This window comes from Vipera berus (genome assembly GCF_964194415.1).
Source record: "Vipera berus genome assembly, chromosome: 6".
Classification (NCBI taxonomy): Eukaryota; Metazoa; Chordata; class Lepidosauria; order Squamata; family Viperidae; genus Vipera; species Vipera berus.
Genome location: NC_138208.1, coordinates 88887502 through 88911613, shown reverse-complemented (window position 1 = coordinate 88911613; position 24112 = coordinate 88887502). Strand labels below are relative to the sequence as shown.

The following is a 24112-nucleotide window of genomic DNA, read 5'->3' as shown; positions in this document are numbered from 1 at the left end:
TACTCTTTCCAGGTTGCTCTACTCTTTTCAGAATGAATAACCTCTCTAACATCAGGAGCCACAAAACGCAGAAGGAGGATTGGTGCACGAAGATTTTAGAGACCATTTTTAAACAGCAACAAAGCTGGACCAATGTCGATTTAAATAATAACATTTTGTGACGTGCACCCTCTGCAACTTATTCAAGCATTTATTTCTCTAAAGCAGGGCTTTTCAGCCAGTGGCACGGGTACCACCTGTGGTACATTGGCACCTGGCAGGTGGTAGGCGACCATCCTAGGAAAGTGGTAGCGGGGGAGGGGAATGAGCTGAACCGGCGGCAGCACCGCACAAGCCTGAGCGAGAGACGGTTGGAGCTGCAGGGCTGTCGGGGCTCAGCGGAAGCACCAGGATCGGTGCCAGGATCCAGCTGGAGCTCGGCGCTGATCCTGGCGCTTCCGCTGAGCCCAGAAGAAGCGCCGATCAGCTGGAATATTGCAGCATCTCCAGGGTCTTCTGATTTACATTCAGGTGCTTGGCAACTGATTCATATTTATGACGGTCAGTGTCCCAGGGTCATGCGAAGTGACCAAAACCTGCTGCAACCACCCAGCAGAGGGGGGGGGATAAAAACCAAACACCCCACCCTGGAGAGTTGGGAAAAATTGCAATTGTCTTTGTTGGGAAGAATCGCAGCAGTGAAAATGAATGTCCTGCCTAAATTTTTATTCTTATTTCAAATGATACCGGTTCTTAAGAAAGATTCTAATTTGGAAGAATGGCAACGGGGTATCAATAAATTTGTTTGGGCAGGGAAAAGGCCACGAGTTAAACTTAAGATTATGCAGGATACTCGTGAAAGAGGTGGTCTTAAAATGCCCAATCTTAAATTATACTATGAAGCTGCTGCGTTAGCAGGGATAAGTGATTGGATTAATTTGACACAAGAGAGATTATTAAATCTTGAGGGCCACGACTTGTTATTTGGCTGGCATGCATATTTGTTGTATGATAAGAAGGTAGATAATGTGTTTAAAGTGCATATTTTAAGACAGGCATTGTTGAGAGTTTGGAAAAAGTATAGATACAAGCTAGACTGTAAGATGCCATTGTGGGCAATTCCAAAACACGCAATAGAAAACATAAATGTTGGTTTCAAACATGACGTGACTACGTATAAGGAGATTTTAAGCTTGGAAAGAAGTGTATGGTGTTTAAAATCGTATAATCTCTTGCGAGATGAGAAGATTGTTCAAACCTGGTTTCAATATACTCAGTTACGGGCCAGGTGGAAAGAAGAGGGGGCACTTTTTTCAGCGCCATTTGAACAGTCACTAAGCGAACTGTTGTAAGTCGAGGACTACCTGTACTTTGTCACTTTTTTCCCTTTTTTTGTCATCAAGTTTTTGACACCTTGCTGGGAGACTGGTGGTACTCGGATGTCGCCATATCCTAAAAGTGGCACAATGGGTGAAAAGGTTGAAAAGCCATGGTCTAATGCTCAGAATCACTGTGTGTGTCCTTGTGTCTTGTCCTCCTGAATTACTCCGTCATTATAAACAAGGGAGATACTATCTGGAACTTAAAGACGGTCGGAGAAGTAATAACCTTAATCCCAAAACCTGCTATTTTTTTCCCCCTCCACTCGTTCTAATTTCTCTGGCTTTTAAGGCCATTCACGTACCCAACAATGAAAACATCTCGCTCTGAGAAGAACAAGGACGACGGGTCAAGACGACACGTGACACTGAAGTCAGATGAATGACACGAAGTGGGTTGTAGTTCAAAAAAAAAAAGGTCTACAAAAACGTTCGATCACAGAATATTCCAGTCCTAGGTAAAGGTAAAGGTTCCCCCGCACGTGCGTGCTAGTCGTTTCCGACTCTAGGGGCCGGTACTCATCTCCGTTTCAAAGCCGAAGAGCCAGCGCTTGTCCGAGGACGTCTCCGTGGTCATGTGGCCGGCATGACTGGACGCCAAAGGCGCACGGAACGCTGTTACCTTCCCACCAGAGTGGTCCCTATTTTTCTACTTGCATTTTTACGTGCTTTCGAACTGCTAGGTTGGCAGAAGCTGGGATGCGTAACAGGCGCTCACTCTGTTACGCGGCACTCGGGATTCGACCTGCCAAACTGCCGACCTTCTGATCGACAAGCTCAGCGTCCTAACCCACTGAGCCACCACGTCCCTATATTCCAGTCCTAAAACCGTTTTTTTTCTGTTCTCAAAAGAAGCCTGTGGCAAAAACAAACAAACAGGGGAGCCGCCTTCACCCCCCCACTCCCGTCCCCCCAATTCACTCTTCAGTCTGCACGGCAAACATTTAAATACGCAACCTGGAGTAGTGGTTGTGTATTTGGTCCTGTTGTTCCTAAGCCTCCGATTTGAAGGGGTCGCTGAAAACCTCCGAAAATCCCAGCCAGCATTTATCCTCTTACAAACGGATGAGCCGTTTAAGAAAACCGTATGAAATCAAGTTTTTTTTGTTTTTTTTACTTTTAATTTGGAACGCGTGCCAGCTTCGGGGTCCCCGGTATCTCTCTGGTTCCTAATAATTAAACTCCCCCGCTGCACGTTCATTAAGGGATGTGCAACCTGTCCCCTGTTTAGATCAGAGCTGCTTCGCAGAACGAAATAACAGATCTGAAAACCTTCCTTTCGGAGAGTTAATTTACAAGGCGAGGTGTGTCTTTTGAATGGGTCTTGCCTTGGTGTCTCCTTTGCCGCTGAATATTTTTTTTGCTTTGTCTTTGATAAATAAAACAATATTTTTTTTAAATGTTTGGGAGACAGGTGCCTTGATAGCGCAAAGACGCATTTCAAGGCTACAAGCCCAGGAGATGGCACTAGAGAATCTCCTTCTTCTTCCTACCTTCCTAGCCATGGGTCGAGGCAACCGGGACCTCTCTGACAGAGATAGGGAGCGGGGAGGATTCTCGATTAAGGCATCACACCGGAAGGTAAGTGGAGGCAGGTTTTAATTACAAGCTAGGAAGGCAGACCCAGGCTATGCAGACTCTCAAGACTCAGCCTGGGGCTGCAGACCCGCTGCTTACAGAGTCAAGGGTGGAAAAACACGTGCTGAGCTACGAATAGCCTTTCTCAAAATCGTGGTCATCCCTGTTTTACCAGACCCTGAATCAAATTTGGCTGGGGGGGTTAAACTACATGAATTGGGTTAGGGTTAGGAAGTCTGGAGAAGCTATCAATTCTGTCTGTCTGTCTAATCTGTCTGTCTTGTCTATCTATTTATCTATGCATTTTATCTACATCTATTTGTCTATCATCTAGCTAGCTATTCTCTCCTCCATCTATTCCATTCACCTATTTATTTTATCTATCTGTATCATCCATCTACAGGGACGCGGTGGCTCAGTGGGTTAGGACACTGAGCTTGTCGATCAGAAGGTCGGCAGTTTGGCAGGTCGAATCCCGAGTGCCGCGTAACAGAGTGAGCGCCTGTTACTCGTCCCAGCTTCTGCCCACCTAGCAGTTCGAAAGCACGTAAAAATGCAAGTAGAAAAATAGGGACCACTCTGGTGGGAAGGTAACAGCGTTCCGTGCGCCTTTGGCGTCTAGTCATGCCGGCCACATGACCACGGAGACGTCCTCGGACAAGCGATGGCTCTTCGGCTTTGAAACGGAGATGAGCACCGGCCCCTAGAGTCGGAAACGACTAGCACGCGTGTGCGGGGGAACCTTTACCTTTACCTTTTTATCATCCATCTATTCTATCCATCCAGTTGTATTTATACTTATATCTACCATCAGTCTGTCTGTCTGTCTGTCTGTCTGTCTGTCTGTCTGTCTATCTATCTATCTATCTATCTAATCTATCTATTCATCTATTTTATCATCTATTTTATATAATATCTACATATATCACCAATTTTATATGCATATAAAATCGTCAATTTTATCATCAATTTTATCTACATATATCTGTCTATCATCTAGCTAGCTATACTCTCCATCTGTCTATCTATCTATACATCTATCTCTTCATTTTATTTCTATCGTCCATCTATTCCATCCATCTACTTATTCTATCCATCTATTCCAGGGGTCTTCGAACTTGGCCCTTTTATGACTCGTGGACTTCAACTCCCAGAATTCCTCAGCCAGTGTGCCTGGCTGAGTCTTGAGTCTGCATAGCCTGGGTCTGCCTTCCTAGCTTGTAATTAAAACCTGCCTCCACTTACCTTCCGGTGTGATGCCTTAATCGGGAATCCTCCCCGCTCCCTATCTCTGTCAGAGAGGTCCCGGTTGCCTCTTCCCATTGCTTGGTTCTCCAAGATCTGCCTAAATGGCTAGTTAGGTACGAAGAAGAAGGAGATTCTCTGGCTTATATGGTCCATGCTGGCTGAGGAATTCTGGGAGTTGAAGTCCACGAGTCATAAAAGGGCCAAGTTCGAAGACCCCTGGCTTATATGGTCCATACTGGCTGAGGAATTCTGGGAGTTGAAGTCCACAAGTCATAAAAGGGCCAAGTTTGAAGACCCCTGGCTTACATGGTCCATGCTGGCTGAGGAATTCTGGGAGCTGAAGTCCAGAAATCATCAAAGGGCCAAGTTTGAAGACCCCTGGCTTATATGGTCCATGCTGGCTGAGGAATTCTGGGAGTTGCAAGTCCACGAGTCCTCAAAGGGCCAAGTTTGAAGACCCCTGGCCTAGATGAATGGATATCATTTTTCACTTGAATAAAATATCGTTTTTCTCTTGAGTAATGTACACCTCTTGCTTCCGAGTTTATACAACAGTAGCTCAAAGCCTTATTCTCTATCTGTCTCAATCAAGACAGAATAGTCACCTCAGAGGAATATTAATCTCTGTTAAAAATCTCTCTGGGTTATACGAGTACATGTGTGCGGACAAGCGTGTGCAATTCCTTAGAGAATGGAACAAAGCCTATGACATTTAGGGAAGATGTCTTAAAAAGTTCATTTCTTCTGACATTCTACCACGTAACCAGCATCAATAATACTTAAGCCAACTCTGACAGAACTAACTATAATCAATTACATCAGCATCTATGGGAATTGGGTCCAAGAGACAGCTTTTCCCGTATTCTCTAGCTAAATTCATATATCCTTTCTCTGGCTGACTCGTATATTCAAGCTAAGCACAAAAAGAAAAAAAAGAAAAAAAAGGGATTACAGAGATAATCTGCCTGAATTCCCTCATGAGCTGGCTGTACAGTTAATCCTCAATTTACGACGACGTTTGAGCCCAACATTTCTAATTAGGTGACTTTCGCCCCGTTTTACGACCTTTCTTGACACAGTTGTGAAGTTGAAGCACTGCAGTTATTAAGTTAGTCACACAGTTGTTAAGTGAATCTAGCCTCCCCATTGACTTTGCTTGTCGGAAGGTCACAAAAGGGGATCACGTGACCCCGGGACACTGCAACCGTCGTAAGTACATGCCAGTTGCTGAGCCTCTGTATTTCGATCATGTGACCCTGGGGATGCTGCAACGGTCGTTATGTATGAAAAACGGTCACCGGTTACCATTTTTCAGTGCTGCTGCAACTTCGAACGGTCACTAAATGAATCGGCGTAGGTCGGGGACCACCTGTAGTACATTCAGGATAAATGACTTGGGTTCTAATGCCAAAAATTAGATTTAGTTTCCTTATTTATTCACAAAACGATCATTCCTTATTCTGCTAATGATTTGGGATTCCAGTTTTTAATTCATTACTTTCTATTCTGGTGTGTGTGTGTGTGTGTGTGTGTGTGTGTGTGTGCGTCAGTTCTCAACTTACAACAGTTCAGTTACTGACCGTTCAAAGTTACATCGGCACTGAAAAAAAGCTTTCCTTTTCCTCACAGTTTACAACCTCTGCAGCGTCCCCGTGGTCATGTGTTAAATGTTTGTTAAGCATTCAGAATACACTTGCTTAGTCCCAGACACGGGACAAATCTTATTTCCTGTTTCAGCCTAGCCCAAGGCCATCCACAGGCAGTAGCCACAGCAGTGGCAGCTCATATTTGTGTACATTTTTTTGGCTTGCTAACAAAGAATAAAGGGAGACCGATATGATCATTTCAAACTTATTTGTTCTCATCAGTCAGCCATACCCTTCTGAGATTCGAACCTGGGCCGACTGCGTCTTAAGCAGTTGTTTTAACCCCTTAGGCCACAGTCTCTCTCTCTTTCTCTCTGTGTTAGCTGAGAAGCAAGGAAGATATGTGTTAAATGTTCGTTAAGCATTCAGAATACACTTGCTTGGTCCCAGACACGGGACAAATCTTATTTCCTGTTTCAGCCTAGCCCAAGGCCATCTACAGGCAGTAGCCACAGCAGTGGCAGCTCATATTTGTGTAATTTTTTTTTTTGGCTTGCTAACATATATATGTTATATGTATATGTATGTATGTATGTATACATACATACATATACATACATACATACATACATACATACATACATACATATATATATATATATATATATATATATATATATATATATATACACACACACACACACACACACACATATATATAGCATACGGCGGCGGAGGCCTAAAACGAAAAGGTTTTATAAAACCCAGCTGAAGGCCTAGGACTGGGGCGACGGCGCGCGTGCCCGCAGAGAGGACTCTGTGTGCCACCTGTGGCACACGTGCCATAGGTTCGCCACCACGGGATTAGAGTGAAATACTGACTTCCCAAAATGTAAGTGAGACAGCAGTCGGGGGAGGGGGATAAGAAATCGTCACAACTTTTGCAGCCAACACCAGTTCTTGCTAGGATGACAGCAGAAACACCCCGTTGCCAAGGTCTAGGTGGGTGAGAGTTAGAGGCAGGGCAACTAACAATGGGGAAACTCAAGACCCACGCTTCCCCTGTGCCTAGCAGGGAGGAGAGAAGCAGACAAAATGGTGATCAACAGCCAAATGAGATAAACAATACGCCAATTATGGAACTACCAACCTAGACAACCAATCAAGCAGTAAAGAACAGCCTAATCGAAGAACTACCCAGAGCATCCTCACCAATACTGACAGGACAAGCCACTAGTATGTAAACAGACAGCAAACCCTCCTCCCTTCCAGCACTGATGATGTTACCTAGTCGGGTCAAGAAACGTCTGCAAGAACCAACCAAGCTCAGAGAGCACCAGGGACCTCACAGTCCTCCTCCTCCTCCTCCTCTCCACAAACCCCCCTCCCTTCTAGCACTGATGATGGTGGATCCAGAGGTCCGTTCTAGGCCTTGGAGGAGGTCGGCCAGGCACAGAACGGCCCGCCGGAAGTGCCTGGATGCCACTTCCGGAAGTGCCTGGATGCCACTTCCGGAAGTCCGTGGATGCCACTTCCGGAAGTCCGTGGATGCCACTTCCGGAAGTCCGTGGATGCCACTTCCGGAAGTCCGTAGATGCCACTTCCGGAAGTCCGTGGATGCCACTTCCGGAAGTCCGTTCTAGGCCTCGGAGGCCCAGGCCTGCATCCCATAAGAGAACCGGTTGTTCAGATATTTCAATCCCGCCACTGCACTGGCCCTTACAGTATCTGACTCTGAGCAGGTGCTGACCCTTCGTTGAGGAGATTCCTGTGCACAGGCTTTGAGCAATAAATCCGCTTAACTGAACACGATCTTTTCAAGGCTGACAAAAACAGAGATATGAGGTGGATCAATCTGAGTCCTTGTTTTGAGGGAATACGGGACTGTCGGATTCTCGGGCGGGAGGGGCCCCGTTCCAGAGGAGCGAGCGACAACGCAGTGCTGAGAGGTTTGTGTCAGAGAAAAGAGGGTGAAGACGGCACCTCCCTAATAGTTCCCAGAGCACGTGTTTCACGTAGGCTGTAGGCCGCTTCAGTTTGGCAAGATTCTGTCTGTAGGTGTGGAATCATCATCATCATCATCATCATCACTGCAACGCTCTCTACATGGGGCTGCCCTTGAAGAGCACCCGGAGGCTTCAGCTGGTGCAAAATGTGGCCATGCGGGTGCTTATGGGAGTTTCTCGGTACTCCCATGTTACACCACTCCTGCGCGAGCTCCACTGGCTTCCGGTTGCCCTCCGGGTGCGATTCAAGGTGCTGATAATCACCTTTAAAGCCCTACATGGCTTAGGCCCGGGGTACTTGCGAGACCACCTGCTGCCATTGTCAACCTCCCTTCGCCCGGTTCGCTCCCACAGAGTCGACCTCCTCAGGGTTCCATCGGCTAAGCAATGCCGGCTGGCGACCCCCAGGGGGAGAGCCTTCTCTGTGGGCGCGCCACCCCTCTGGAATGAATTGCCCCCGGAGCTGCGGACGGCCCCTGACCTTCGGTCCTTCTGCCATGACCTGAAGACGTGGATGTTCCAACAATCGGGCCTGGACTGACTATAGTTTTAAATTTGGTTTTATTGGGTTAATTGTTATGTATTTATTATATTTTGTTTCATTCTTTTTTACATTTCGTATTTTATGTTTTTTAACTTTTTATTGTTGTGAGCCGCCCTGAGTCCTTAGGGAGAAGGGCGGCATATCAATTTAATAAATTCAATTCAATTCAATTCGATCATCATCCATCGAAACTGCGCGATTATGGATGAAACATGTAACAGGGATACCCATTGTCATCGGGACACTGGGAACTATGTCCAAAAACTTTGCAAAATACATCAAGAAATTGCAGCTTCCTGCAATAACTCCAGCAAAGCTACAAAAAACTGCGCTACTCGGAACATCTGTCAGGACCCACCCCAATCCACGTCTTAGGAAAACAAAAACTCTTGGAGTCAGTTCTAGTCCAAAAGGAATTTTCACTAGGACATGTTTGGTTGTGGAAATACAAGACAGGACCTGGTATTGTTTTACAGATTGAAACTTTATAAAGAGTTCCCGGTTCAACCCCCTCTTCCCTCAACCCCATTTGGTCAGCCCCCCATCATTTACTTCGTGTCATCCCTTTCGTGGGAAAAAGGGAACTTTGGATCTTTACGGTTATTGCCTTCTTCCTTTACAGATTCAAATGGAGACACAGGCCAGATTCCCTCTTCTCTAACCCTCGCCTTTCTTCCCCCAGTTCAAAAGGTTTCCCTTGGTCTTTGAAATAACCTAAGGCAGGCTGAATCCACATCCGCTCCTCCTTCCTCGGGAGATGGCAGAATCCGGGGGGGAGGGGGGATAATGTTTTAAACATACATTTATGAATGTGATATAAATGGATTCTGACAACATCTTACATTTTAAGGAGATACCTGGTTGATACCTAGGATGCTGGCAGCAACCCGTGTCAACCATTAATGCCAGTCCATTTGAGTGTTCAGTTGACTGAGTTTCATGTTTTATGAATAAAAGTTTTATAATAGTAATATGCAATTTACCCCCAAATTGGAAGAATCACTATATGTCTCTTTTGGGTTTGTTTTTTTTAAGCCCAACATCTTGGCCTCTGCAAATTACCCATGTCTCAAAGAAGACGGCCTGTTTTGAACCGGTTGGCTTGCCCGTCCCATTCTGCTCCTTCAACGCAGACACTTGGTTAGTTCCAACTGACAGAGCCTCGCAAATGCAAGAAAGAGTTGCTTTTCCAAATCTGTTTCCTTGGTAACGTGAGAAAGCAATCAACAGATGCTATCAGAATAATGTTATGTACCGTAGATCAAGATCCTTGGCAGACTATTACCGCTCTGCAGATTGGCATCTATCCCACTCAAGTGTTCCCACACACAGAAAGTTGTATTGCCATCGCCTCATGTGGCCTCCAAAACACAAAAGCAAGCAAGCAAGCAACACAAAATAGGGTTTATTTTGGAAGACAAGCCAGTACGTGCAGCACTCCAGGATCAGAAGGACAAGATTCATTTATGGTTAGAGTCTAGAGCAGGGGTAGGCAACCTTGGCTCTTTTATGACTGCTGGACTTCAACTCCCAGAGTTCCTCAGCCAGCATGGGGGAACTATGGCCCATTCAGGACTCGTGGACTTCAATTCCCAGAATGCCTGAGCCAGCCAGGCTGAGGGGATAGGGAGAGGTTTCCAAGCTGAGCCATGCTGGCTGAGGAATTCTGGGAGTTGAAGTCCACCAGTCATAAAAGAGCCAAGGTTGCCTACCCCTGCTCTAGAGGTTAAGGCACCAGGCTAGAAAAAAGGAGAGTGGAAGTTCTAGTCCTGCCCTGACCATAAAAGCCATCTGGGTGATTTGGGGTAAATCACCAGGAGACCAGGAGTTCTAGTCCTACCTTAGGCATGAAAGCCAGCTGGGTGACTTTGGGCCAATTACCAGGAGATCAAGAGCTGTAGTCCTACCTTAGCCATGAAAGCTAGCTGGGTTGACTTTGGGCCAATCACCAGGAGATGGTGAGTTCTAGTCCCACCTTAGGCATGAAAGCCAACTGGGTGACTTTGGGCCAATCACCAGGAGACGGTGAGTTCTAGTCCCACCTTAGGCATGAAAGCCAGTTTGGTGATCTTGAGCCAGGCCCTCTCTCACAGCCCAATCCACCTCACAGGGTCGTTGTTGAGGGGAAAATAGGAAGAGGAAGGTATGCTGGATATGTTCGCCACCTTGAGCTGTTTGTAAAAATAATAAAGGTGGGAGGTCTCTCTCTCTCTCTCTCTCTCTCTCTCTCTCTCTGTGTAAGTAAAATAAATAGTTGACTTTACCTTGAGCTATTTGTAAAAATAACAAAGGTGGGAAATAAACAAATAAATAAATAGTTGACTCCGAGCAGCTTACAACCTTTAAGAAATCCACCCTATAATAAAAATCCATACAAAAAAGCACTCCCCGCCCATCATGGCAACAAGAACGCAATCAAATCAGGCTTATTCTTTTTCCACTAAAAAGCAAAATCCCGGAAATGATCTTCTCCGTGAAGGGAAAGAGAAAAATCCACCAAGAATTCCTCAAATAAGTTAAACCAAAAGTTCACATTACAATACACCACAGTCTGGGTTTTTGCGGATTTATGCCCTATTTACGGCAGCACAGATTGGCAAACATCATTCACAGATTTATTTATTTTTTTTAAAAAACTAGTGGATATCTCTAGAAGCAGGGGTGGGTGGGGAATATGGCCCATTTTTATGAGCTGTGGACTTCAACTCCCAGAATTCCAGATCCAGCCGCTGGCGACCTTTTGACACGTTGGCTCAGGAATTCTGGGAGTTGAAGTCCACAGATCATAAAGCCCTGCTTCTAGAGTTTCTGCCCCCTATCTTAAGAATTAAGCCAATATCAACAACAACAACAACAACTCTGCAGGGCTTTATGGCTGAAAATACATAAAAATGGTGAAGCCAGGCCTGCAAATGAGCCAGTTTCATTTCAGTGGCATTCTGCTCTGCCTTTCCACAACAGCGTCATTAACTCCCAATACAGACAATCACACCCCATCGTTCCAACTCCAGGCACTTTCATTAAACGGGTCTTAGAATTTGCTTGGCGGCTGCCGACTGCGTCCAACGTCCAACTTCACGGGAGGAAGAAGGAAAATTGAGCCGTGTGTTGTCCCCACCTGTAATTCAATCGAGTGCAGATTACTTTGCCATAATGAAGCTTCACAGTGCATCTCTACCAAGGGGAAGGGAAGGGGAAGGAAGGGAAGGGAAGTGGAAGGAGGGAGGGAGGGAGGGAGGGAGGGAGGGAGGGAGGAAGGAAGGAAGGAAGGAAGGAAGGAAGGAAGGAAGGAAGGAAGGAAGGGAGAAAGACATGAAGGAAGAAAGAGAAGGAAGAAAGAGAAGGATGTAAGGGAAGGAGAGGGAGGGTGGAAGGAAGGAAGGAAGGAAGGAAGGAAGGAAGGAAGGAAGGAAGGAAGGAAGGAAGGAAGGAAGGAAGGAAGGAAGGAAGGAAGGGAGAAAGACATGAAGGAAGAAAGAGAAGGAAGGAAGGGAAGGAGAGGGAGGGAGGGAGGGTGGGAGGAAGGAAGGAAGGAAGGAAGGAGATATGAGAGAAGGAAGGGAAGGAAAGAGAAAGAGAAGTATGGGAAGAAAAGAAAGGAGGAAAAAAGTAAAGGAGGAAAGGAAGGAAGGGTGGGAAGGAGGAAGGATGGAATGGGAGGAAGGGAGGGAGGGGGGAGGGAGGGAGGGAGAAAGGAGAAAGACATGACAGAAGGAAGAAAAGGAAGAAAGAGAAGAAAGGAAGGAGATGAGAGAAGGAAGAGAATGAAGGAAGGAGAAAGACATGAAGGAAGAAAGAGAAGGAAGGAAGGAAGGAAGGAAGGAAGGAAGGAAGGAAGGAAGGAAGGAAGGAAGGAAGGAAGGAAGGAAGGAAGGAAAACGGAATGATATTCTGCTTCAGCCAATACGAACACGTTGATTCAATAGTGAAACGACGAAATCACGGATCGGCTGAAAGCCAAAGCCGATAAAAGCTTCAGAAGAGTTACTTGGAAAAGCTTTACAGATAAAAGATTCGCCCAAGCTGAAATGAACCCCTGAGCATTTACAGAGTGCTCAGCAAGCGTGTGCAAGCGACTTCTCCCTTCTTCCAGGATTTTTCATTTTTGAGGACCACCCAATCTAATGTAGATCCCCGGCGTTCAATGGTGGCTTCCCGTACAGGCATTAACCACCTTCAACCCTCTTTAGCTTTTTGGCCACCTGCTGCCCTCCTTGAGCACCGATCTAAAAAAAACACCTCTGGAACAGCCGAGTTCCAGATGTGGCAAACCTTACTACGAAAAATTTTCTCGTTACCTCTACGCTCCACTTTTTCCCCATCCCTCTGCCCAAATCATCCATAGCTTCACCCTGAGCTGGAGTAGCCTGCTTATCAGGAAGCAAAATAAGAAGGTTTCTACGGATAGTCCTTGACTTACGACAGTGAATTGAGCGACCGTTCAAACTTACGACTGAAAAGGCACTGGGGTGGTGGTGGTGGAAAGAGGACTTACGACCGTTTCCCACACCGACGACCGTTGCAGCGTTCTCCGTTGGTCAGGAAGATCAAACTTCAGACGCTGGGCAGCGGACTCGTGTTTATGACGGTCGCAGCGTCCCCTTTGCCGGCCTTCTGACGGGCAACGGGGAAACCGCGTCCACTTTACAACCGTGTCGTTAACTGAACAACTGCAGTGGTTTGCTTAGCAAATGTGGCGAGGGAAGTCGTAAAATGGGGCAGAAGTCACTTAAACAAACATCTGACTTAGCAACATAAATTTTGGTCGTTAAGTCGGGGACTTGCCTGCATATTCAGTTCTGCACGGAAGGGAAGCAATAACCTTGTCCACAGACGTATTGTGTCACTAGACAACAGGCCAATTAAGTGTGGTGTAGAAAACAAAACGAACCACTTGATTTTGCTTGAACCACTAGAAGGAGACAATTTTTGGGGAACGCAGGGAATTTATTTCTCCCCCCCCCCCCCCCCCGTCAGCTATTTCTGAGCTTTAATAAACAGGAACAGTGATCAGGGATCTCGGAAGAGACGCAGGGAGGATTCCAGCGGGATCCTAAACAAAGGCATCTGTTAATTGCTTCAATGATTATTTGAATAATTCCTGTTCAATATTCAGTTATTTCAATATTATTTGTATTATGCCATTATCGGAATACGAAATGCCAAGGCAAACAAAAGATAAAGAGGAAATGGGGGAAAGAGAAGGGAGGGCTAAGGGACAAAAGAAGGGGAAAAAAATTAATAATAAGTTGGAAGGGACCTTGGAGGTCATCTAGTCCAACCCCCTGCTCAGGCAGGAAACCCTATACCATTTCCGACAAATGGCTGGCCAGTCTCTTCTTAAAAACTTCCAGTGTTGGAGCAGTCACAACTTCTGGAGGCAGGTGGTTCCCCCTTTTTTTCCCCAGTGCAATGGAAGAAAAAATAAATATAATACACTTTTTTACTTGTGTATGCTTAGTATACTGTATACCAGTAATTATTACAAGAAACCTATTTAATCCGTAAATCCTTAAGTCAGAATTTCATTAATTGTTCTCACTGTTGGGAAATTTCTCCTTAGTTCTAGGTTGCTTCTCTCCTTGGTGAGTTTCCATCCGTTGCTTCTTCTCCTGCCTTCAGGTGCTCTGGAGAATAGCTTGACTGCCTCTTCTTTGGGGCAGCCCCTGAGATATTGGAAGACTGCTATCATGTCACCCCTCACCCTTCTCTTCATTAAACTGGACATAGCCAATTCCAGCAACCGTTCCTTATATGTTTTAGCCTCCAGTCCCCCAATCATCTTCGTTGCTCTTCTCTGCACTCTTTCTAGAGTCTCGACATCTTTTTTACATCGTGGTGACCAAAAGTGGATGCAGGATTCCAGGTGTGGCCTTACCAAGGCATTGTAAAGTGGTTATCTATCTATCTATCTATCTATCTATCTATCTATCTATCTATCTATCTATCTATCTATCTATCTATGTATCTATCTATCTACCTATCTATCTATCCATCCATCCGTCAATCCTCTGTATTTGTTGATTGTGCATTTGTTTACTTCTCTTTTGCCATGCTCTCATCATATGCTAAATAATAATAATAATAATAATAATAATAATAATAATAATAATAATAATAAAAATTAAAATCTATCAATCATATTGATATCTAACTATCCATCAATCAATCCATATCTCTACTATATCCATCCATCCATCCTAGTTACATCCATCTACCTGCCATATTTCTACCTCTCTGTGTATCTATCATAGTTACGTCTATTTATCCATCCATCCTTTCTGGGAAATAATCAGCCTGACTTTGCTTCCAGTAACCAGGATTACAGACAGCAAGTACAGAAGAGAAGAGACTTGAGGTTCTAGAGGGATATAAATATTACATCTGTATTTACCAGAGAGACACAATCTCTACTGGGGGGGAGGGAAGCACTTTGTTCCCCTTAGAATGCCAAATTTTGAGAATTTAGAAGACGGGGCTGTGATTTTATTTTACTTTTTTTAACTGCCTCCTGGAAAAGGTAAGAAGAGCTCTGGCACTCCAACAAGGTCTCAGCGTAGCTGAATGCTAAGAATCAAGAGGATCTTTGGCGTATCAAGCAGGACGCTAATGAAGGCAAGGTCAATCTCCGTGGCGGGCTACAAAAACAGGAGTCCTCCCAGGGTAATTAATGCGGAGGGGGGGGGAGGAAAAAAGGACTTCTCATGAATATTCATTCCTGGCCTTGTTATACCTTTAGTTGAATGACTTTTCTTTCCCATCCTTTAAGCTGGAGGTAAAATGTGTGCAAATCCAGAAGGGCAAAATGTCTACAGAGGAGGAACCTCAAACAGTGATTAGTATCTTACCGGTGAGAGAGGTTAGCACATAAAATGCATCAGTAAATGCACAAATGCAATAAATGAGAGAGAGAGAGAGAGAGAGAGAGAGAGAGAGAGAGAGAGAGAGAGAGAGAGAGAGAGAGGGAGGGAGGGAGGGAAAGGGAAAGAAGAGAGAGGGAGAGAGAAGGAAGAGAGAAAGAGAAGAGAGACAAGACAGAGAGGGAGAGAGACAGGGGGAGAGAGAGAAGAGAGAGAGAGGGAGAGAGGGAAAAGAGAGAGAGAGAGAGGGAGAGAGAGAGGGGGGGAGAGAGAGAGGGAAAGGGAAAGAAGAGAGAGAGAGAGAGAAGGAAGAGAGAAAGAGAAGAGAGACAAGACAGAGAGGGAGAGACAGGGGGAGAGAGAGAAGAGAGAGGGAGAGAGGGAGAGAGGGAAAAGAGAGAGAGAGAGACAGAGAGGGAGAGAGAGAGAGGGAGAGAAGGGAGACAGAGAGACAAGAGAGAGAGGGAGAGAAGAGAGAGAGGGAGAGAGAGAGAGAGAGAGAGAGAGAGAGAGAGAGAAGAGAGAGAGAGGGAGAGAGAGGGAGAAGAAAGAGAGAGAGGGAGAGAGGGAAGAGAGAGAGAGACAGGGAGAGAGAGAGAGAAGAGAGAGAGAGGGAGAGAGGGAAGAGAGAGAGACAGACAGACAGAGAGGGATAGAGAGATGGGGAGGGAGAGAGAGGAGACAGAGATACAAGAGAGAGAGGGAGAGAAGAGACGGAGAGAGAGAGAAGAGAGACAGAAAGAGACAGAGAGAGAGGGAGAGAAGAGACAGGGAGAGAGAGAGAAGAGAGAGAGAGGGAGAGAGAGAGAGGGGGAGAGAGAGAGAGGGAGAGAAAGACTTGAGCCAAGTAGGTAACATCGTAAGTGCTTAGAAACCTCATAGCACCGTGATGGCGAACCTATGGCACGCGTGCCACAGGTGGCACACAGAGCCCTCTCTGTGGGCACGCACGCTATCACCCCAGTCCTAGGCCTTTTATAAAACCTTCTCACTTTAGGCCTCCGCCACCGTGTGCAAAAAAAAAAGTTCAATCAATTTCAACTTGTCGCGGGAAAAAAAGATCTTGCAAAGTTGGAATTGATGGATTGAACTTTTTAGTCCCACCCAGTCTGCCATTACCACCGCAGCCACGCCCACCCAACGGGCCACGCCCACCCGGCACCCGACGATACATAAGTGGGTTTTGGGTTGCAGTCGGGGCACTCGGTCTCTAAAAGGTTCGCCATCACTGTCCTAGCACAAGCCTTCTAGCACTGATGATGTTGCCTAGTTGGGTCATAAAACATCAAGAAAAGGATCAAGCTCAGAGAGCACCAAGGACCCCACAATTCCTCTACCTCCTCCACTACTTCACAAACCCCACTCCCTTCTAGCACTGATGATGTTCCCTAGTTGGGTCATGAAACATCTGCAAGAAAATCACCCAGCTCAGAGAGCGCCAAGGGCCCCCACACAGTCAATCTCCTCCTCCTCCTCCTCCTCTTCCTCCTCTTCCCCATTTCATTCTCCTCCACTCTGCAGATCCCCTGCCTTTTAGCACTGATGATGTAACTTAGCTGGGTCATGAAACATCTCCAAGAATGCAACCCAGCTCAGAGAGGACCCCCCCCCACACACACAACTGCTTTTCCTACTCCGAGAACAGCTGGGTCTGTGCCCGTATCTGTCCCTGCCCTCCTTCTTTGCCAGATTCGGAGCGCGATATGAAATTTGAGCCGGGAAAGGTGTCTCCTTGGCTTCGACTGTCGGATGAATCTTCTTGCCCTCTTATAATTTCCTTTCCACGTTTCTCCCCCCCCCCCGGGCTTAGGTGCTTAGCAGCCCCCGTCTTCTCAAAGACTACCCAATCAAGGCGGGGTTATTAAAACCAAGGTGCTTTATGTCTGAGAATTAATTAGAGCCGCGTTTTCATGCAAAACATCCCATTTTTTGATTAGCAACCGAGCAAGGTCACAATTAACACTCTGGGAAGCTCAAATTGCCAGTATTTTGATTTTTTCCCCCCCCAGGAAATGAGATTATCAAACAGAGGCCACATAACTTGACAGGAGGGAAAAAAGGAGGAGAAGAGAAGAAGGTATGGGGGGAAGGGGAGGAGAACTCGGTGGGTTGTGGGGTTTTTTTAAAAAAAAAATTCTTGTGCTCCAAAAATGGCAGCTGAATTAGTACAGAACCACATCCTACTACAGGCACTCCTCGACTAAAAACACTTCATTTAGCGACCGTTCAAAGTTAACAACAGCAGTGAAAAAAAGGACTTTGGACTGTTTTTCGCACTTAACGACCGTTGCGGCGTCCCGTGATCAAAATTCAGAGGCTTGGCAACTGGCATGGACTTACGACGGTTGCAGTGTCCCGGGATCACGCGATCCCCTTTTGCGACCTTCCGACGAGCAAAGTCAACGGTGGAAGCCAGATTCACTGAACGATCCTGTTAGCAACTTAACAACTGCAGTGATTCGACTGGGGCAAGACTCAATGGGGCAAAACTCACTTAACAATGGTCTCACTTAACGACAGAAACTTTGGGGATTAATTGTGCTTGCGATTGGAGGATTATGTGTAATTTTGACCTTGCATATCCCCAGGAAGGTTTTGAGGGACCTCTGCGGGTTTTCAGTCCACACCTTTAGAAACACTAGTTGAAAGAGTTGCAAACAGGTCATTCGTTGCACTCCAGATCCCTTTTCCCCCTCTGAATCCAGGGTCCTATCCTGTTCTTGCCCTTCAAAGCTACTACCGGTAGAGGTAACCTCTAGGCCAGGGTTAGGCAACCTTGGCTCTTTCACGACTCGTGGATTTCAACTCCCAGAATTCCTGAGCCAGCCATGCTGAGGGGAAAGGGAGAGTTTCCAAGTTGAGCCATGCTGTCAGGAATTCTGGGAGTTGAAGTCCACCAGTAATGAGGAGGCCATAGTTCCCCCATGCCGGCTCAGGATTCTGGGAGCTGAAGTCCACGAGTCATGAAGGGGCCATAGTTCCCCCATGCCGGCTCAGGATTCTGGGAGTTGAAGTCCCCAAGTCATGAAGGGGCCATAGTTCCCCCATGCCGGCCCTTAAACATTAAGCAAGCCAAGATCATGGCATCCGGCCCTCTCAATCCCTGGCAAATAGATGGGGAAGAAATGGAGGTAGTGACAGATTTTATTTTCCTGGGCTCCAAGATCACTGCAGATGGGGACTGCAGCCAAGAAATTAAAAGACGCTTGCTCCTGGGGAGGAAAGCCATGGCAAATCTAGACAGCACACTAAAAAGCAGAGACGTCACCCTGCCAACAAAAGTGCGTGTAGTCAAGGCCATGGTCTTCCCAGTTGTAATGTGTGGCAGTGAAAGTTGGACCATAAGAAAGGCTGAGCGCCAAAGAATGGAGGCCTTTGAACTCTGGTGCTGGAGAAGACTCCTGCGAGTCCCTTGGACTGCGAGGCGATCAAACCGGTCAGTCCTAGAGGAGATCAACCCTGACTGCTCTTTAGAAGGCCAGATCCTGAAGCTGAAACTCAAATCCTTTGGCCACCTAATGAGAAGGAAGGACTCACTGGAGAAGAGCCTCATGCTGGGAAAGGTTGAGGGCAAGAGAAGAAGGGGACGACAGAGAAGGAGGTGGCTGGATGGAGTCACTGAAGCAGGAGGCGTGAGCTTAAAGGGACTCCGGAAGATGGTGGAGGACAGGAAGGCCTGGAGGAACGTTGTCCATAGGATCGCGATGGGTCGGACACGACTTCACAGCTAACAACAACAACAGGAGAGAATATTTGCAGCTCCGCTTTGAAGTGCGAGGTCCCACTGTCTTGCCCAGGGCAAGGGGCTTGCCCAATATACCTGTATATAAACAGAGAGCCAAACCCACTCCCTCCTAGCACTGATGAAGTTACCTAGCTGGGTAATGAAACGTCTGCCAAGAAAACAACCGAGCTCAGAGAGCAATAAGGACACCACAGCACCACTCCTCCTCCTCCTCTTCCTCCTCCTCCTCCTCCTCCTCCTCCTCTCCACAAACCCCCCCTCCCTTCTAGCACTGATGATGTTCCGTAGTGGGGTCATGAAATGTCTGCAAGGAAACCACCAAGCGCAGAGAGCACCAAGGACCACACAGTCTTCCTCCTCCTCCTCCTCCTCCTCCTCCTCTTCCTCTCCACAACCCCACTCCCTTCTAACGCTGATGATGTTACCTAGTTGTCACTGTGTGTTGGGGGGAGAGAGCACGGGGGGAGGCTCAGCTAATCTCAATGTTGTACTTTGACAATAAAGGTTTATTATTTAGTTGGGTGATGAAATGTCTGCCTGAAAGCCACCAAGCTCAGAGAGCACCAAGGACCCCACAGTCGTCGTTCTCCTCCTCCTCCTCCTCCTCTCCACAAACCTCTCTCCCTTCTGACACTGATGAAGTTACCTACTTGGGTAATGAAAGGCCTGCCAAGAAAACCACCAAGCTCAGAGAGCACCAAGGACCCCACAGTCGTCGTTCTCCTCCTCCTCTCCACAAACCCCTCTCCCTTCTGACACTGATGAAGTTACCTACTTGGGTAATGAAAGGCCTGCCAAGAAAACAACCAAGCTCAAAGTCCACCAAGGAGCCGACAGTAAACCTCGGCAACCTCAAGACCTGAACAGCCAACACCCGTGAAGATATGACATGGGAGAAGTGGAGAAATCGAAATGGAAAGAGTAATTGGGGGCGACAGATACGGCAGACCTGGGCAAGAGATGGGTTCGCGTTCAGCCTTGCACGTTGACAGAGATGGAGCAGGTCCTTAGAGCCGACAGCTGCTCCTGCTTCTGAGATCAATAAGCAGACACTTTAAAAGGTGCTTTGAGCGCCGTCCCGGCAAATAAATACGGACCATTTTATCTCTGTGTTTATTATGATGAACGGCGAGGCTGTTGCCGGGCTCTCTCCGGCACATTTTCCAGGGGAAGCAAAAAAGCTTTTAATTGATAATACGGGGGGGGGGGGCGCTCCTCCTCCTTTACGCTTTCAACGGAGAAGCCCCGTTTTGCAATTTTTGACCGCTGGGCTCAGCATCGGCCACGGGGGTATGAACCCTTTAGGAACGGTTCCTAAAGGAGTTCCTATTTCATCGCCGAAGGCGGGGAAGAAGCAACAAGAAACGGCTGTGTTCAGACCCCAAAAAAGCTAGAAAGTCAAATAGTCCCGTTTCCCGCTTCTGCGCATGCTTCCAGGACTGTTAAGAGGACCAACCTCGCTCCCTTTTAGCCCTGACGATGTTACCTAGTTTGGTGATGAAACGTCTTAACGGGAATACCAGCAAGCTCGGAGGGCGCCGAGGACCCCCACAGCTCAACCCCGACTTACAGATGTGTCTCATCTGTCCAAAAAGCATCCTTACTTGGCTTTCAAAACTGGCACTCAGAAAGACCAGTTGCAACCTTGAAGCCTATCCAGCTTCCCTGTTCGGTGCGCCCGAACACGCGATTTGCTAGCAACGTTGACATATTAGCCAGCATTCCAAACTTGCCGTCCGGGTTTATTTTGGCTTCCTTACAAACAAGCGAATTTGAACCCCGCCCCCCCCCTCGTGGGAGAGGGAGGCCTATTTTGAATGGCATTTATTGACGTAATGAGTGTCCCTACCTTGCAACTCGCCGCTCCGGCTGTAGAGTTCTCTCCTTTGTTCCTGCAAGTACGTGCTCATACTGATGGCATGGGAAGAGGACTCGAACCTGCAACGAAACGACAGCGCGTCACGGCACATCCTGAGCTAGCACAGGGTGGGGGAGGTGTCTGCTGTCAGCTTTCCGTACGGTTGTAAATTCTGTCTCCATGACACCTGGCTATATTTTATCTTATTTTATTATTTTTATATTTAACTTAACAATTAACCAGTGGAACTACCTGCCTCCAGAAGTGGTGAATGCTCCAACACTGGAAGTTTTCAAGAAGAGACTGGACAGCCATTTGCCTGGAATGGTATAGGGTTTCTTGCCTGAGCAGGGGGTCGGACTAGATGACCTCCAAGGTCCCTTCCATCATCATCATCATCATCATCATCATTATATAAAACTTTTATTCATAAAAAATGAAACTCAAGTCAACTGAACACTCAAATTGACTGGCACTAATGGTTGACATGGGTTGCTGCCAGCATCCTAGGTGGTGGTGGTATTATTATTATTATTATTATTATTATTATTATTATTATTATCATCATCATCATCATCATCATCATCATCATCAATCATTGCACAGTCAGCCAGATGTTCAGACTGGATTTGGCATTTTTGTCTACCTATTGAGTCCTTACCAAGGACCTGGGATAGGCAGATGTGGATGTTTGATGGCATTACAGATCTCGTCGCAGGATGGAAGCAGTTCCTAGTAAGGCCGCCTTTTGCAATTGACTGATGGCGAATTTGTCAATGCCAATGGTGTTCAAGTGATGCTCCTGCTGTTTTGGGATTGCACCCAAGGCGCTAATAATAATAATAATAATAATAATAATAATAATAATAATAATAATAATAATAATAATAATAATAATAATAATAATAATAATAATAATAATAATATATTTAATTTTAATTTTACAGCCCCATCATACCACAGGGCAACTTTGGACAGGACACCACAACCGTTGTTAAGTTGCCAACCCTCCATGGAGTACTTTTTCCAGAATAAGAGAGTTGGAAGGGACCTTGGAGGTCTTCTAGTCCCACCCCCTGCTCAGGCAACAAAACCTTTGGCGATGTCCTTGACGTACGGCCACAGCTGAACCCAAAATTCCCACTCTTAAGCAAGAGGTTTGTTAAGTCGCAAAAGGGGATCATGTGAGCATGGGGAGACGGCAACTGTCCTAAGTACACGCCAGTTGCCAAGCACCCAAATTTTGATCACATGATCGTTAAGTGTGCAATGGTCGTTAAGTGTGAAAAACAGACGTAAGTCCCTTTTTCCATGCAAAAATGATGATGATGATGATCATGATCATGATGATGATGATGGAAGGGCCCTTGGAGGTCATCTAGTCCAACCCCCTGCTCAGGCAGGAAACCTTATACCATTTCAGAGAAATGGCTGTCCAGTGTCTTCTTGAAAACCTCCAGTGATGGAGCACCCACGATTTCTGGTGGCAAGCAGTTCCACTGGTTAATTGTTCTAACTATCAGGAAGTTAGTTGTTAGTACAAAATTGCTTCTCTCCTTGATGAGTTTCCATCCATTCCTTCTCATCCTGCCTTCGGGTGCTTTGGAGAACAGCTTGACTCCCTCTTCTTTGGGGCAGCCCCTGAGAGATCGGAACACTGTTATCATGTCCCCCCTGGTCCTTCTCTTCATTAAACTAGACCTACCCAATTATAATTTTGAACAGTCACTAAACGAATGGCTGTAAGTCAAGGACTGTCTACAATGGTTTTCTTAGCAAAACAAATTCAAACACTTCCCACACTGCTTTAGTGGCAAGAGAAAACTGGGCTTCTTGCTTGTTCTCCCTGTTAGAGATTAAACTTGATTTGGGTGACAATATTATATAATGGAGTAAAAGCACCTTTAAGGAGTTAAACGGCCTAAGGGTGTGGCTGTAATTATTCCACATAAAAGAGAGTTAGATGTTACACGTAGTTTCTCTTGTATATGTGTTTGATGTTAGTGTTTGGATACCTCTTGTTCTCTTGTTTGCTAACTTGATATTTATTCTCTCAAGAATCAACTGCTTGCTACAGTGTATATTGTTTTTGATATTGGTAAGCAGCTTTTGTATTTTGATACTATGTTTTTATGGACTGACTTTTATGTGCATGATACTGGATTGATACTTGGACTATTTCTTACTGTGTTTCTTTTTGTTGTCTGAGTAAAAATAAGTTATAAAACTCGTGTTAGTGCATTACTGTTTGCCTAAAAGTCCCAGTACAACTTCCACTGTGTATTAATAATACTCTGTTAAACAAACCATTTTTTCAACAACATATTCTAACAATGGTTATGGGCCCAGATCCAGTGTGGTGCTGAGGACAGGCACAGTATTGTATTTATATTTCCTAACTGAGTTTTCAAATTCAGACAATGGCACAAGGACTATTCAATCCATTCTGCATTACCCGGCTTAATGGGTCAAACTACGTATCCTGGTCTACACAATGTAGTTTGCTATTACAAAATCAAGGTCTTTGGAAAATAGTCCATAATCCTCCTGATGTAACTGCCTGGGATCCAACTAATGAAGAAGATAACAAGAAGATTGTAGACTTCAATAAAGACAATGATAAGGCTTTATCTATCATTGGGCTAACATTAGGAGACCAACAGCTAGTCCATGTGCGTGGAGAAGAATCTGCTGCTAAATGTTGGGCTAAGTTGAAAAAGATTTTTGTTCGGGACAGTGTTGGTGCTCATATAAATCTTACCAGAAAGCTATTTAGAGCTAGACTGGAAAAGAATGGCGATATGTTAGCTCACCTTAACTTTATAAAAGCAACTTTGTTGGAACTGCAAGAAAAAGAACTTATTTTCTCAGAGCTTCACCAGGTTTACATCATTTTATCATCATTGGATGAGAGCTACGATGCCTTTGTATCGTCCTTGGAGGTTTTGTCCAAAGAAGACCTAACTGTTTCTTCAATAACTGGAAGGTTGTTGGAAGAATCAAGATGTCGTATGGAGAGAAAACAGTTGAGAGAGCCATTGCAACAAGAAATAAAGAAGACTGAATCTGCTTATATTTTAAGGAAATGCTTTAATTGTGGGTTAAAGGGACATATTGCTAAGTTTTGTCAGAATAGTAATTGTCAGAGAAAGGAAAGCCATAGAAAGAATAAAAAGCTGATTAATGTAGCTGTAGCTAATAGAACTACTAATAACCACAATTGGTGGGTGGTAGATAGTGGAGCTACACACTGTATTTCAAAAATAAAAAGGGATTTTGAGAATATAAGGTCTAGTAAAAAATATATTTCTATGGCTAATGGCTGGAGA

At 45.8% G+C, this 24112-nt stretch overlaps 1 protein-coding gene across 1 annotated transcript in view; it reads right to left on the bottom strand.

The window, feature by feature from the left end:
* The window catches only part of EXOC4 (exocyst complex component 4), a 323699-nt gene that overhangs the window by 181734 nt on the left and 117853 nt on the right, over positions 1-24112 (bottom strand). Inside the window, exon 9 of the mRNA XM_081331755.1 lies at positions 20775-20863. Within this exon, the coding sequence (XP_081187881.1) occupies positions 20775-20863 (89 nt within the window). The remainder of the gene's footprint in view (positions 1-20774; positions 20864-24112) is intronic.